The 16362-nt window shown below is 37.5% G+C and overlaps 1 protein-coding gene across 1 annotated transcript in view; it reads right to left on the reverse strand.

Annotated features, from left to right (window-relative positions):
- Positions 1 to 2067: 2067 nt before the first annotated feature.
- si:dkey-12j5.1 (uncharacterized) overlaps positions 2068 to 16362 on the reverse strand; it is a 91844-nt gene continuing 77549 nt past the window's right edge. The window contains exon 11 of the mRNA XM_056234862.1: positions 2068 to 2342. Coding sequence (XP_056090837.1) covers positions 2160 to 2342 — 183 coding nt within the window. The 3' untranslated portion in view covers positions 2068 to 2159. The remainder of the gene's footprint in view (positions 2343 to 16362) is intronic.

Consider the following 16362-nt stretch of genomic DNA (forward strand, 5'->3'; position numbering starts at 1 on the left):
TGTATCATGGAGACTGACCTGAAACTGTAAGTGCAGACACAGTAACTTCAGCTGTGAGTTAGCTCTACTATTCAGGTGACCAATTTATTATCGATCTTTCCATTTAGCTGTTGTTGTCTGGTGAAGCTTCCCATCATGGCCTTCACTGTGTAAGAATAATATAAAAAGGAGGTTTCATCCCTTTTGCAGCCCCCACACAATTATTTGTCTTTCAGGAATTATTAAACATGCCACTGATTTATCAGTAAACATATATCTCAACCTTGACAGGCTTAATGTTTTTCATTCATACAGTCATTCTGCTTTCTGTCATTTCCCTTCCCTTCATGAATTATTAATACACCCGTGCTCTGTCTGTGTAAAATGTCCTTCAAAGGCCATGTGTTAATAACTAATTGAGGTATTCAAAAACCCAGTGGGCTTAAAAGACCATAAAGTAACTGTACAAAGTACAGTATAAACATTCTATCACGTCTCCAGACATATCGCAATCACACAAATAATAAATTACACTTTTCAAAAGAATACTGTTTTTTATAAAAATACTTTTATTTAACAAGGATGCATTAAATTGATCAAAGGTAACAGTAAAGACTTTCAAATATGTTTGTTTGAATATTCCATTTATAAAAATAATTTATCACTGTTTTCAAAAAAATATTAAGCAGCACAACTGCTTTCATCATTGATAATTATTAGAAATGTTTCTTGAGCAGCAAATCAGCATGATTTCTGAAGGATCATGTGACATTGAAGACTGGAGTAATGCCTGCTGAAATTTGATTTTATTACATTTTAAAATACATAAATTGGAATAATATTTCACAACATTACTTTCACTGTATTTTTGATCAAATAAATGCATCCTTGATAGACAAATGAGACACTCTTTTAAACACAAACAAACCAACGCACGCAGGCACGCACACACACACACAAACTCATAACGACCCAAAAGTTTTCAAAGGTGCTGTATGTATAAGAGGGATTATACTCATTTTTATGGGCATATGCCAGTTACATTAAACCCTTTTGAAAAATATTTTGCAAAATATAACTATATTTCATTCAAGCTTGCCATTTTCGAGAAGCTAAAAGTCCACAAGCTTAATTAAAATTTGAGAATCTCCATTAAGGCTATGAACTGGCAGGCCTCGTGTGATCGGATTATGAGATTTGCTTAGAATTCACTACATGAAACCAGATGTCTCATTTGAACTCAGGAGGCTTGTTGTAGCATCTCTGAAATATTTAATGTGGAAAAAGTGCGGTAGTTCATAAGAACGGTTCTCTGTACAGGCTGGACGACAGACAGAGAGCATCGGAAAAGACAAAAACAAACAAACATCAAGGCTCATTATAATAATGTATTGTTATTGTGGCATTATTACACCACATTTCTGGGGTCTGCATCAAGATAAACAAACTATTTTCCCACATCCATTACCAGAATGATCCTTAGGTTTATCATTAGTTGAAGGACATTAACAAACACTCAAGTATGTTGAGAGATGAAATGTCTTCTAGACGGGTTCATTGCGCAGATTCTGGACTGCATGGCTGATTACATTCTCACATGTAATGTGAGACTTCAAGACTTCAAAAAAGAATGAAATCAGAATGAGACAACAATGATTTCACACTATTATCATCAGCATCATCATTTCAAGGAAACATAAGCATATGTATATGGGCATTTAGCTGTTTGTTTTTAAAACACTTTAGTCCCTTAAGACATTTCTCATTCCATAAACTACAAAACAAATCAAGATAAAATGAAATGAAATAAATGTTGTATGGAATTAGAAATGCCTTTATTTCTATTTTGACATTTTTTAACAATTTGTAAGTCTTCTAAAACAGTAGAAATAAATGAATAAACTTGATCAATGACCAGATCAATGTGACAGATGTCCTGATCGTTCGCAGTCTCAGCATGCAAAAAAAACAAGGCAAACAGAAAATACACCCCGCTTCAGTCAGAACAAACTTCAGATCAAACTCGAAAAGAAAGGAAGAAAAGGTGGAAAGAAATTAGGAGGGATAGAGAGGGTAGAGGAAACTGGGTGAAGATGCAGCCATCTGCTTTTAGTTTTAATATTCTGACTGGACGAGGCCATAGAAGACAATTAGAATAAACAAGAGTGAAAAGAGCCCAGTCAGTGATCCATGGCATCTTCTTCTTCTTCATCGCTGCTTTGAATAAAATCATCCTCAATGTCCTCTAGAGAAGGTCCAGCTTCATCATCATCATCATCATCATCACCTCCACCCAGCTCTGCTAACAGCTGCTCCGTATGCTCAAACATGGGTGTGTCCTCACAGCGCAGCTTCACATAGAGCTACAGATCCGAGAGAGAGAGAGAAAACATCTTATGATTATTATCAGAGGAATAGTGGGAGTGTTTGTTCAGAGAGAAAAGAGAAATCTCAGCTTTGACTCCAGGCTTGGCATGTTTTTGCAGTGTGAACTAAATCAAAACTCTACTCTGTGCCTCTCCTATATATTCCTCTTTTCTCCATCTTTCAAGGAGTCTCTCTCTCTCTCTCTCTCTCTCTCTCTCTCTCTCTCTCTCTCTCTCTCTCTCTCTCTCTCTCTCTCTCTCTCTCTCTCTCTCTCTCTCTCTCTCTCTCTCTCTCTCTCTCTCTCTCTCTCTCTCTCTCTCTCTCTCTCTCTCTCTCTCTCTCTCTCTCTCTAAGAAGGTCCAGTGCCAGCGAAGTCAGCTGACAAATCCCAAATTAGTGACTCCTTTCCAAGCTCACACGAAGCAAGCTCTGCATCAGTGGGAAATTGTTCAGCAAGTGACTGAGTGCTTGCCAGGAGAGGAAGAGAATTCAATCCCCCCACTGTCTCAACTCTTATCACTGTAAAATATCCCCCGAAAGAACATGATAAAAAAAAAAATTCTCAAAGTGACGGCTAAACAATATATCGCCCCACACTTTCTCCCTTTGGTTTATATAAAAAGCTTGCAGGAGAAGCGGTACAATTTATACCAGAACATTTTACAGCTTCAGTTCAACTGCCAAATGTGAGTTCAAGGGAAGGGATACTCATCATGATGAATCAATGATCAATTAATTGTCCTTTTAATCAACTGCAGATTATTGGCACAGATACATTCAGACGCAATCTAATGTAAAATGGAAACAACATAATGTGTTGCATATTTTTTCTAAAAAAACTGCATTCACTGCAAATTAAGTGATAATGTATAAAAGAACAACGTCAGCAAGAAATATCTGAAATTACACCATTAATAGTGTAGCAGAATGTTATGCAATGTATTTACATTACACGTTCAACTCAGTCAAAAGAATTGCCTGAAATATTTTACCATTCACAAAGTGATGTTATAAAGTAGAAAGATTCTAAATGCCTATTAACACCAAGGACGCTAACCATAACGATAACAATAAAGTCGTTCTAATATAAAATAATAGTCCACACCACAACTATAACAATACTGGCACAGAGAAACGATATCGTTAAAATCACTTTCAGAACGATTTTCAGCTGATGAACAATAAAAACAATGACAGCCAATCAGAATCTGGTAAATTAAACTAGAAAAAAACATAACTATAATAATAATACATATGATATAAATATATATATATATATATACAATATTAATAAAAATATTTTAAAATGAAAACAAAAAGCATTATAAGATTTTAAAAAGTTGGCAAAATCCACATTTGAAGTTATCAACTGTACATCTGTTTTACCGTATTAATAGTAACAATTCATCAACTTATTATTCATTTTAATGACAAACAATTATGAATCGATTATGAGAATTCCTACAATATTATTCGAGTGAGTTCTTAAAGATTGGTAAAACCGCACTCGAATAACAAGCAGTCATGATGTGATATGAATGTGACATTTAATATTTTAATGGTGGCAAAGCTAAAACGGGCATCGACGCCATGCAGACAGAAAGAGCCATGCAGAGAGCTTACAAACTTCCTCCACTTTCAGAAAGCATAATGCGAGACTGACTAATGCACACTATTTTTTTTTTTAAAGGTCATTCCTTATGAGGTATTAGCAGTGCGTTTGGAGTAGTGACCTGTAATCATGCAGACGCAGTAGTTCTGTCTACTCTAACAACCTGACTTTAATTAAGAAAGCACATTTCTTATTAATACGTGAAAGAGCAGTCATTTAAACGGCTGGAAAAACTGACCCCACAACTTATCAACCTCTCCTCCGCTGTTCTTTCCTCTCTTTACTTCTTTTTATTTAATGAGTTTTAGCAGCATAGAACCTTATTTAACTCCCCCAGGAGCGAAACCACAGAGTCCTTCACACTCACAGACTAACCAGGTCATCTCACACACACATACTGTCAGTGGGCAGCCGGTTGCTCCCTTATATCACCCTCAGAGCCGTGGGAACGGTCGCTAAGCAACAGAGAGTGGCGACGGGGCTCTCTAGGCCTCGTGGGATCTCATTTACGGACCGTTCATAAGCCCTCAGGAGAGTCTGAATCTCCTACCTGCTCTACAGATCTGACCTTCACACACACCCGCACAAACATTACAACCACTGGCCAAACCAGGTTTAGTTAAACCCATGAGGGCATTTTAACACAATGTTGATGTGTGTGCATGTACTTTCCGGCCTTTCCACTGCCGGGTATCAAGGTTAATTGTGACGATAAAGCAACACTTACACATTAAAATCACATTGGCTCACAGGACTGGAACATTTAAATGTCTTATGAATGATTTGTTATATACTGGTTAATGCATAACTGGAGTGGACGGTCATTGTGACTGTTACATTAAACTCCAGATTCAGTCAGCACTCAGATTAATAGACTAATTTGTACCAGGGCAAACATTTCTATAGGTAAATGTACCATGCCTGATTCCGAGAATACCAATAAGGATCCAGTGGCAATCTCACTGAGACTATATGCCATATCGTATTATTAATTTCTTTCCAAAACTCTTTTATTTTATCACATTCCCACATACAATGAATTAATCTGCCTTTTGCACTGTTACATTTAAAACAGGTATCTGGTTTGTTGCTATAAATTTTGTTTAGTTTTACCGGAGTTATATAAGTACGCATAAGCCAATTTGCCTTTGGCTAAGCCCCGCCCTCCTTAGTTACTGTTGCTACATCCGACAAACAAACTTCATCTGGGCTCTGGTATCAACATGGCTTATGCTGTGACAGCTCTTCCTGCTGAAATTTTATCAAACTTTTATAAAGCAGCAAATCAAGTGTCCGATAGAAGTAGGCAAAAGGGGCTGCAATATACGTTCGAAGGCTATATTCACGACATACAGGCGAAACGCAAGGAACAACAAGGCATCCAAATAGAGGCAAAAGCATACCGGTCACAGTCAAAAAATGAACCACCGCATATCCTACTAATCGAGACGGAGGCTGGGACTAACAATATCAAGGAGCAACACCAGTGGCGTAACGAGCCAACACCGGGCCCTTATGCAGGATTATCAAGGCGGGCCCCCTACTACAACACGTGATGACGCAATGTCCACGAGTAGGCTTTTGCATGCAATACGCAAGGAACTGTTTACACCTGGCCACTTCATGCTTTTTCTGTGATCGTATAGCTATCCGATCGTGAAAAGACCAGGTGTAAATTCCCTTCGAAACGCATTCGAGACGGATTTGAATCCGGTCGCTCAAACCACTTCAGGAGGTGGTCTGGGCCGCATTCCAGACGACACGGGACAAGTGTAAATACATCTGGTTGTTGAAACCACATATGTCAATTTTACTCCTCTAAAAATGCTAAAAAAAATAAACGTGTGAGAGCGTGTTATAGGCTATATGTCATAGTCAGATATGACGACGCTTCTGCAACAACACGCATCACCGCAGATGAGCATCTATTCATCAAGCCAACGCACAAACTATCGCAAATCAAAGTGAAAGTAAGTCGCAGACGCTCGCTTAACACACAATCATCTTCATTAAAAGTAAAGAAACGAAATGATCTTACCAGTACTGTTGCCGCTCTCTCTAATTGCGGTCTTCGATTTAGAAATTTTAGCTGATGATCAATAAAATACAGCTTATCTGTTGCTTTCGGTGACGTGAACTCTATTAAATCTGCATATAGCGCGGAAATTGAAGATCGGATTTATATCTGTTTTGCAAAAACACATTTATGTGACCAGCTGTAAATGGAATCGTTTTGATAAATCAGTAGCTATCCGATCTGAGAAAACGCATGAAGTGGCGTGCGCGTGTAACGTTAAACAGCCGACCCGGGGATTCCCCAGTCCCAGCTCAAAACAAATTACACCAAAATCCATGATTGTTCGTTTCACACATGTATTTAATGATCTGTAAAATATGTTGTTGTCATTATTTATTTAAAACAAAATCGTGATAAAGTAAAATGCGATCAAACTAAAAGTAGTAATATGCGATAGGGGGCCCCGGCTGTCAATCAATATCTTCCAGTCAAGCGGGCCCCTGATTGGTCCGGGCCCGTAAGCAACCGCGTACCCTGCTTACCGATAGTTACGCCACTGAGCAACACTGTTCATACAAAGCTGGGTAGGTCTCTATTCACTTCTATAATCGTTATTACAAAGCAAACGGACTACGCGAGTATAACGTTGTATTTATTAGCAGCGTGTGCTAGACGACACTTGTCAGGATTTGACTTCGGTTTTGGGAAGGGAAAAAAACGGACACCCCCCCTCCAACCTCTCTGGGAAACGCGTATCTGTGTTACAAATGCCCCAGGCACAACGTTTAACCATATTTTTGATAAAACTACGACGGTAATAGCCTGCCGAGACCAAAAATATGAGACGCCTGTGTTAAAGTCAATGGAGCGCTGTGAAAAAGTGTCGGACTACTGTGGGAGCTCGTTCATGGCTGTGCTGTGATTGGTCAATCTACATTCTAGGGTGTGGCTTAGCCAAAGGCGAATTGTACTGTAACAGTTTTAGTCTGCTGTTAACTGTCTGTGTTTGGGCTTTTGCACATGTTTGCTCCCATTTTTCTTTATCTATCTTCAATCCAAGGTCGTGTTCCCACATGGCTAGTCTGGATGTAGATGACTCCTGAGAACCTAACAATAACATGTTGTATCAACAAGATATGTGTCCTCCACCAAGGCTTGGTTTAGATACACATTTCTCCAGATTAGTTAGCTCTGGCTCAGCAAGTCCTTGTCCCCGGGCAGTACGTATAAAATTCCTAATTTGCAAATATTTATAATAATGTTTTTTAGGGATTTTGAACTTGTCAGTAATATCAGTAAATGACATTAGAACGCCATCTTTGTATAGATCCTTAACTTTCCACACACCATTCTGAGCCCAGAGTCGAAAGCCTAAATCCTTTCGACCGGGTATAAAATTATCATTCCCCCATATTGGGCTAAATATAGATAGAGACTCACTCTTTTTCCTTTAGATGAATTCGTACTTTCCCCCAAACATTAATCATGTTCAGTACTATTGGATTAAATGATATTCCACTCAAATTTCTCTGTAATATTTTTATATTGGCTGAATAAAGATACAAGTTAAAAGGAATCTTCGATTTCACAAATACATTTTCTATTTCTAGCCATTTAGGAGGAGCACTTGCCGAAAAATGAAACATTATCGCTCTTAACTGGGATGCCCAATAGAATGATTGAATATTTGGGAGTTTCAATCCTCCACTATCGTATGGTAGGTAAAGCAAAGATGTCCGGACTCTTGGATGTTTAATAATTCCAAATAAACTGGATAAACATTCTTTGTAGAATGGTGAAAAATGAGGTAGTGGGGGGCAAAGGGATATTTTGGAAACAATAAATTATTTTGGGTAGTATATTCATCTTTAATATATTAATGCGACCTAGGTATGTAAATGAATCTGTAACGTTAAAGCTGCAGTCCGCAGTTTTTCTTCTTTGTCGCCATCTCTGTTCGAAATCTGCAATTGCAGTTATTCGCAGAATTATCAACTTTACGCGAGTTGTACTTCGACACGGCACAGCGCGGATGAACACAATGTTTGAGGAGAGTGTGAGGCTGTCAGTCACCGCACCGGTCTGGATACTGTCATTCAGAATCACAGATTATTATTTTTGGAAGTATGACCAACATAAGAATTTTCAACGGAAAATGTCATCTCAACAAGTAAGAAACATCCACTTTTGTTCTGGTTCTGACATTGCAGTAAATCGCACTGATTAAATCTAAAAATCGCTTATCATATCACACAAAACTGTGCAAATTATACTTTGTTCTCAAATTAACAACGTCAGCATTGCGTGACTACATGTAATGTCCTTCCGATATGTATCCTTGTTTTCACATGGGTCCGGTTGCAGTCTCTTTTTTTCTGTAGCCACTCCGAAGTCCGAACGAAGTCTTTTGCATTTTACAGTGGGTGAGTCTCCAGTTGTCACCGGTGATTGTCATTTGAACCTTTCTGGATCCGCCATCAAATTGATAAGTTTAATTATATCAAGTGCTGTGAGAAAAGGCTATAAATCTCCACCTCCAGCATCCTCACACGCAATATAGCCTATACTAGCCGAGACTCCTTCTTTATGTGTACAGATGTGACGTAATGACGCAAAGACATGCTCGAATCTCCCATGGAAATCCACCAGTACCACTGGAATTAAAAACATTATTACAAGCTTACCGCTTTGAATCGAGCCTAAGGCAAGCAGAGAGTTTTGAACACTGGCTGGTTATGTATTTTCTCAAATATGTATTTTGGGTAATTTTTAACCCCCAAAAAGCTAAGGACTGCAGCTTTAAGACTGGAAGTTAAGTATGATAATTTTGACTTTTCCTCTTGATTTCAGAAATAAAATAGAGGATTTAGACTGATTTATCTTATAGCCAGAAAATTTCCCGAACCTTTTTATGAGATTGAGTAAAGCTGGAATAGATTGGCTGAGCTCTGTAAGAAATAATAACACATCATCTGCATATATAGGGATATGCAGTGTGTTATTGAGCCGATCCACTAATGTTGCTTTCATCTCGTACTGCAATAGCAAGTGGTTCGATTACCAGGAGAAACAAAAGTGGTGACAGAGCAGAGGACATCCCTGCCGGGTGCCTCTATTTACTTTGAAAGGCCTTGAAATTATTCCATTGGACAGAACCTCTGCTGTAGAGTGTGTATACAATAACTTAATCCATGAGCAAAATACTTCCCCAAAACCAAACCTTTGTAGAACCTCCCAGAGGAAAGGCCACTCCACCCTATCAAAGGCCTTCTCTGCGTCTATAGATAAAATGGCTGTATCTGGAGAACCCTTTTTATAATGTAAAATATGAAACAACATCAGTACATTGTGAAATCCCTGACGGACTTTCACAAATCCATTCTGATCACAGTCCACTATATTTGGTAAGACATTTTCTAGTCTTTTAGCCATGTTTTTCTATTTTAATATGCTTTCAAATATAATTTATTTCTATGATGCAAAGCTGTATTTTCATCACCCATTACTCCAGTCTTCAGTGTCACATGATCCTTCAGAAATTATTCAAATATGCTGACTTATCAATGATGGAAACAGCTGTGCTGCTTAATTTTTTATATAACTTGTGATACTTTTCTAGGATTCAGGATTTTTTTAAAAATATAAATCTTCTGTGACAATATACACTACCGTTTAAAAGGTTTTTGAAAGAGATTAATACTTTTATTCAGCAAGATGTGTAAAATTGATAAAAAGTTATAGTAAAGATCTATATTATTAGAAAAGATTTCTATTTTGAATAAATGCTCAATGAATCCTGAAAAAAGTATCACAGGTTCCAAAAAAAAATATTAAGCAGCACAACTGTTTTCAACATTGATAATAACGGAGTATCAAATCAGCATTTTAAAATTATTTCTGAAGGATCATATGACACAGAAGACTGGAGTAATGATGCTGAAAATTCAGCTTTGCATCATAGGCAATAAATTATTTTTAAAGTATATTCAAATAGAAAAACATTATTTTAAATTGTAATAATATTTCACAATATTACTGTTTTTTGTATTTTTTGTTGTTGTTGTTGTCATTTCTATTTTTGATCAAATAAATGCAGGCTTGGTGAGCAGAAGAGACTTCTTTCAAAAACATTAAAAACAGTAATGTTTCCAAACTTTTGACTGGTGCTGTATATATACAAAAACGAGCAATAGAATGACCGATGGAAAGGCAAATAAAGCAACGGGGCAGATAGGTAGGTAGGTAGATAGATAGATAGATAGATATAAACAGATAATAAACAGACCTCAAAGATAATCTTTTTTTAGATATTTTATTTGCTATTTTTATGACAGAATTTCATTAAGTACGATGACATACAGCATCTGCAAACATAGGAAAATAATTAAATCACCTTAAAATATATATTACATTTTTTGCAATATTTTGTGTAAATATATCTTGAAACTTAACCCATAATCCTCCTGGAATCAATTTCACTGAGATTATCTTCCGCAGAGACAAAAAAAAAGCACTGCATAAAGAGAATGACCCTGTACCACTGCGCCCAACCCCTCTGCGAGTAAATAAATGAATTGAGAAACACTTGTGCCACAGCTCCAGCGTTTTGGATTCACAGATCTGAGTGGTGGTTATTTAATCAATCTAGAGGAGGACGGCGCTCCCTCGAATGTGTTACCTCAGCGACAGACACCATCTGGAGTTCCACCCTGTAATTACTGAGATATGATCTCCAGTCCTGATAAGAGTTACACCCCCCCACGCACGCACGCACGCGCACACACACACACACACACACACACACACACACACACACACACACACACACACACACACACAGTGTCCAAAACACCTTCCACAAATCTCATCTTTACATCCTTTAATAAGCTCTCAAAAGTGTACACAGCAGAAATGTTCCTCCTAGAGATAGCTACTGCTGAAAAGTGTCTTCCACTTAATCCAAGACTACTTCTACGTGTAACTTCTCCACTGCTGTATTTCTATGTGTGTGTGTGTGTGTGGAAGTGAGTCTGTCATCTCCTGCTATGGCCATCTTACTCAATTGGGAACCAGCACAAAAAAAATATTGATGCCAAACCACCCACACACACAGACACAAACACACACTGGTTCGCTATCTTTGTGGGGACTCTCCATAGACGTAACGATTTTTATACTGTACAAACGGTAGCCTATATTCTATCCCCTTACACTAAACCTTCCCCTAAACTTACCCATTACACAAAACTTTATGCATTTTTACATTTTCAAAAAAAAAATCATTCTGTAAGATTTATAAGCTTGTTTCCTCATGGGGACCTCAATTTAATTTCTGTGTGCATTCAGGTTAAAGTCCCCACCAGGATAGAAAAACATGCACACACACACTTCTGTCATTTGTTTCTGTCATGGCAGGGATATTAAACTGAGCTAATGATTTTTTCTAGCCCCTAATTCTAAAGTTCGAAAATATTTTATTATCAATATAACTATTTATGTTGTTTTATTTAGATCTATAATTCTTCATTTAGTAGATAAATAAATTCAGATATACATATATTTATACAGTATTAGCCATGGCTGACCCTCAGAATTCTGACAAAACCTGACACATATACACTGTGTGTGTGTGTGTGTGTGTGTCCGGTGTAGTGTGCATTTGTGTGTTGAAAGTAATGAATTTGATTGTGTTTGTGTCTGTCCTTCCCTCTTTCTCTGCCTTCTTTCATCATTCAGATTACCATCAAGGACTTCTCCCCCTGTCCCTAAATCACTCTCCTCAGGCCGTATCTCTCCCTCTCGTTTTGTACATCTCTCCTCTGATGAACTGCTGGGCTGAACTGACTCATGATCCACAACTGACCTTACTGTCCAGCTGACAGATAGTCATTTATATCTGCACAGACACACACACACGTACCTACACATTCTTTTCCTCCCTCTGAGGCATACACCAGTGTTTCCTGCGACACTAACCTATGGCAAAAGAAAGTTTACCCAAGTTGTGATTTCGCAGTCTGAATTTAAGAATATAAGACCTAAAATGTAGTACTTCTGCGCAGGGATTTGAATTTTTAATGTTTCTGAAAAAATCATCTGAACAAACCAATTCACTAGAACGAATCAGACATTTCAAAAAGCATTCGAGTTTGGCCTCGAAGGACCATTTCATTTCTTGATTCTAACGTGACATCATGTTGGTGAACAAACCGAATAAACCGAGTCATGAGTAAATGATTCATTCATAAAACACAAAAAGACACCTACTGGTGTAGCAAAATATCCTGCACTGAAATCCAAATCATACTGACTGGTGCTCAAATGACAACATATAGTTAAAGACCCTACAAAGACAGATTTACAAAAGAGTTTTGTTGTAACAAATGGTATAAAGCAAGTAAAGCATATTACATAAATAATAATATTATTTCATTTTCAATGTATTTACATTAAACGGGAGGAAAAACAGATTTCAGTATTTAACATACAACTCGCATATCCATAACTCCCACTGCCCTGGTTCTTCACTTTCTTAATCACACACCCACACCTAACATCAAAGAAAAAGGTCAACTTTCAAACACTTCTGTGCATCAAAACAGGAAAATATGAGTGCGAAAAGAGTGATAATAAAAGATAGGATAGCGTTTTCAGTGTGAATCTAAGGATAAATAAGTGCCTCCAATCCCGCGTGTGCTCGTGTCCACAATAAATGATTTCTCTAAAAGCACAGTGATAACACCTTCCTATGTCTCAAGAGATGAGAACGGCTCTTAATACATCAAACTACAGACCTGAGCTAAAAGAACAAACACACATAGGCACTGAACAAAAGATGCTCTGCGGCTCTCACTCGACTGGGAGCACAAACACACAAGCAAACAGACCGGAAGGGTTTCTAGAGTACATGTATAAAGCATCAATCTACAACTGAGAATTCAAATATTGCACAACCTATAAGAAAAGTGTAGGCCTATAATAACTTTTTTCAAAACTTTCATAAACGTCTACACAATAATGCAGCACAAAAATCCTACAGAGCATTTTATGATGATTTTACATACTAAAGAATTGATTATTTTTTGGGTACGTCTCCTTTATAGCTACACTTGAAAGAGGAAATGATAGGGGAAAGAGGGAAGAGAGAGAGAGAGAGAGAGAGAGAGAGAGAGAGAGAGAGAGAGAGAGAGAGAGAGAGAGAGAGAGAGAGAGAGAGAGAGAGAGAGAGAGAGAGAGAGAGAGAGAGAGAGAGAGAGAGAGAGAGAGAGAGAAAATGGGATCAGGTAGTGTCAGAACACATGGGCTTTGATGATTACAAAAAGTTTAGACCTGAGGAAAAGAAAACGGGTAAGAACAAACACCTACAAAGCAATGCTACAAATAGAGCAATCAATACAAGATAAAAATAAGTAAGATTAGCGGACCTTTCCTTAGTTGTTGTTTGCTGACACTTCAGTTAATCACATTTGCTTGCTGGTGGTTTACAATTCCACCTGCTTTCTGAACCTTGATTATAAAAGATAATTGACAAGACCAAATTGGATTGGAGAGTTCTTGAAAACGATCTTGAACCTAGTGGATGAAAGAGGTCCAGACCAGGCTTTTTAAGGAAGACACATTGACACATTAATACACTACACTTACTGTATTTAAGCTATATTCACACAAACAGTGATTTGCAGCTGAATGTCATAAAGTTACTTTGTATATACATACGGCCGAAACGTCTGCTTGTGCTGTGTTGCATAATGAAAAATGATGTGGCACTTACTAGAATATTTTTATACTGACATTTGACCCCTGCATTGTAAAACCTGTAAACAATGTGAGAGCACCTAATAGCTGGCTTTGATCTAAAACATGCAATCAAACACACGATTCACATCGCCTGCTCTCAAATGCTCTGGTGTACTGTATGTGAAAGACAGCTGTGGGATCAGATGTCTTCATCTCTACTGCACTCAATGAAATGACACAAAGCATTATCAACACAGCTGCTGCACATATAAACAGAGTTGAGAAAATACATGTGTGGAAAAACATACAAATACACACAAAATCACAGACAAAATCTGCATAAAGACACCGGACAAGGCTCATTCATGTCTAAAAACATACTTGTGTCTCTTCCAGGAATGTTATATTCATTCAGATTTACTGGAAAAAAATAGCAGACCTGAGACATAGTTTGTTTGATTGGAATGTGAAAAGCGCGTGAACACTCGCACTTATGCACATTAACACAAAAATATTTCAGCTGTGTATATTAGTTTATCAAGGCCACATTAAAGGTGTCACGGTGTGAAAGTGTTTTTCATGGGTCTTGCTAGAGGCGATTTCAAGAGCTGCAATGGTAAGTTACAGACAGAGCAATGAGATGCTCAAAACGGGTCATTTTGCACCCATGGCTGAACGAGATGCTTTACTAACGCTGAAGTAACATTGTGACACACAAGATCTATTACTTCCAAACAGAACAAAAGCTGATGAAATACCTTCCGAATTTTTCTTTCTGTAATTTCCCCTCGAGGATCGATAAAGTGTGACTGTCTATTCACAAAGCAAGAGGCTGGACCATTTATGCATCATAGCATAGTAAGCATGATAAATCATTATATGTATGATTATTAATGGCTGGAAATGTGGTCATGCACTCAAAGCTCAATCAATACTGCCCAGATCAATACAGGACAAGGGATGGTAATGAAGAATAAAAAGAGATGTACTGAGGGATGAAGAGAGGAAGAAAGAGCTGATGGAGAGAAATAAGAAGTACTGACATATGGGAAGAGGGAGAAAAATACTAAAGAATAAAGATGTGATTTGACTAAATCCCATTCGAGGGTAATCAGAAATGCATTTTGATGTTACATGTAACAAAATATCTCTCTGTGTTCAGGTTTGACTGTAGTAAAATTATTGGAAAAACTGATACTTCAAATCAATCAATTTCAAACAAATCTAAATCTTGACAAAAAGTCGTATTGAGAATCTAAATAAAAGTACGTTTTTATGTACAAGCATCTTTATATAGAGCTACTGTATATAGTAATCTAGTGGTTACACTATGGCATTAAAAATCTTTTTTTTTTTTTTACTCCCACCAGATGACACTAATCTGCCTTCAAAAGTTGGATTTTAAAGGCCTTGTCTCAATTTTAACATGAAATACAGCTTTAATTGAAAACTAATTTTAGAAAATTAAAAAAAAAAAAAAAAAAACTGTAGTATTCATATTGCATAAATATTAATTAGTAACATACAATTATCTCAAAATACAAAATAAAAAAAGGTCTGGAATATGAGAACAACATGAGGGAGACAGAATTTTCAATTTTGGGTGAGCTAATCCTTTAACACCAGGAATAAGCAGCAATAGATCTCGGCTGACCACTTGCGATTGAATCAGCGAGGCAGATGTTAATTGCAGGTATAGTACATAGAGACAGAAAAGAGAAAGAAATAGAGAAAGAAAAGAATAGAGGGATTAAAGAGAGGTAGTGAGGAATGGCACAAGAGAAAGAAAGAGAAAAGAGAGGTAGTGAGGTATGGATGGGGAGGGGAGGTGGGTGCTAAGGGATGGACGTGTAAAGAGCTGGACATTGAGCAGAAGGCAGAAAATCAATGGTGAATAGCGGCTAAAGTGGAATCTGAACCCTGCCTGAAGTCATAGAGTGTGACAGAAGAACGAGCGGATAGTGGAAGAGAGGAAGGGTGGAGTGAAGGTAGAAAACGGCAATATGAGCGCATACACAGAAAACAAATCCGCTACAGGCAGAGTAGCCACAAGCTAATTAAAATCAGAGGAGCAGGGGAAATCAATCGATTCAGGAGAAAAATCGAGACTGTAATCAAGAGATTAGCTCAAGAGCCATCAATTTCACAACTGGCTAATGATCACTAAAGCAGAAGCATAAAACTGAAGATTTAAAAATAGATGGAAATACTTTATAGAGCTGAAATCCACAACACTTGAGCAACAGCTAACAACGTAACTATATCTTTCAGAATAAAGCCCTAATTGGACGGGACTAGTTTTCCAGGGGGACATTAGAGAAATTCAGAAAATCCCGTCAGAATCTGCCATGTCTGTGTTTTTCTCACACTACCTCAGTAAAAATTACAGAGCAAATGACCTACTGTTTTCCTCAACAGTCCTCTGAGAATTCTAATCCTGTACAAATGCGAATGTCTGTGATTTCTGATGTTATGTTATCCTACAGCTTCTCCTCATGTTTCTTGATCTACCTGAGCTACAGTTTACGCACCAATCTTCCACATGCATCCATTTCAACATGGATAGAATCCGACGAAAAAATCCAAGTACAAAATTAATAAATAGAGCCAAATCGCGGAAACTGTGAAGACTTTTAAAAAAATATGTAAT

This window comes from Rhinichthys klamathensis, unplaced genomic scaffold, assembly GCF_029890125.1.
Source record: "Rhinichthys klamathensis goyatoka isolate OS25496 unplaced genomic scaffold, OSU_Roscu_1.1 h1tg000407l_1, whole genome shotgun sequence".
NCBI lineage: Eukaryota > Metazoa > Chordata > Actinopteri > Cypriniformes > Leuciscidae > Rhinichthys > Rhinichthys klamathensis.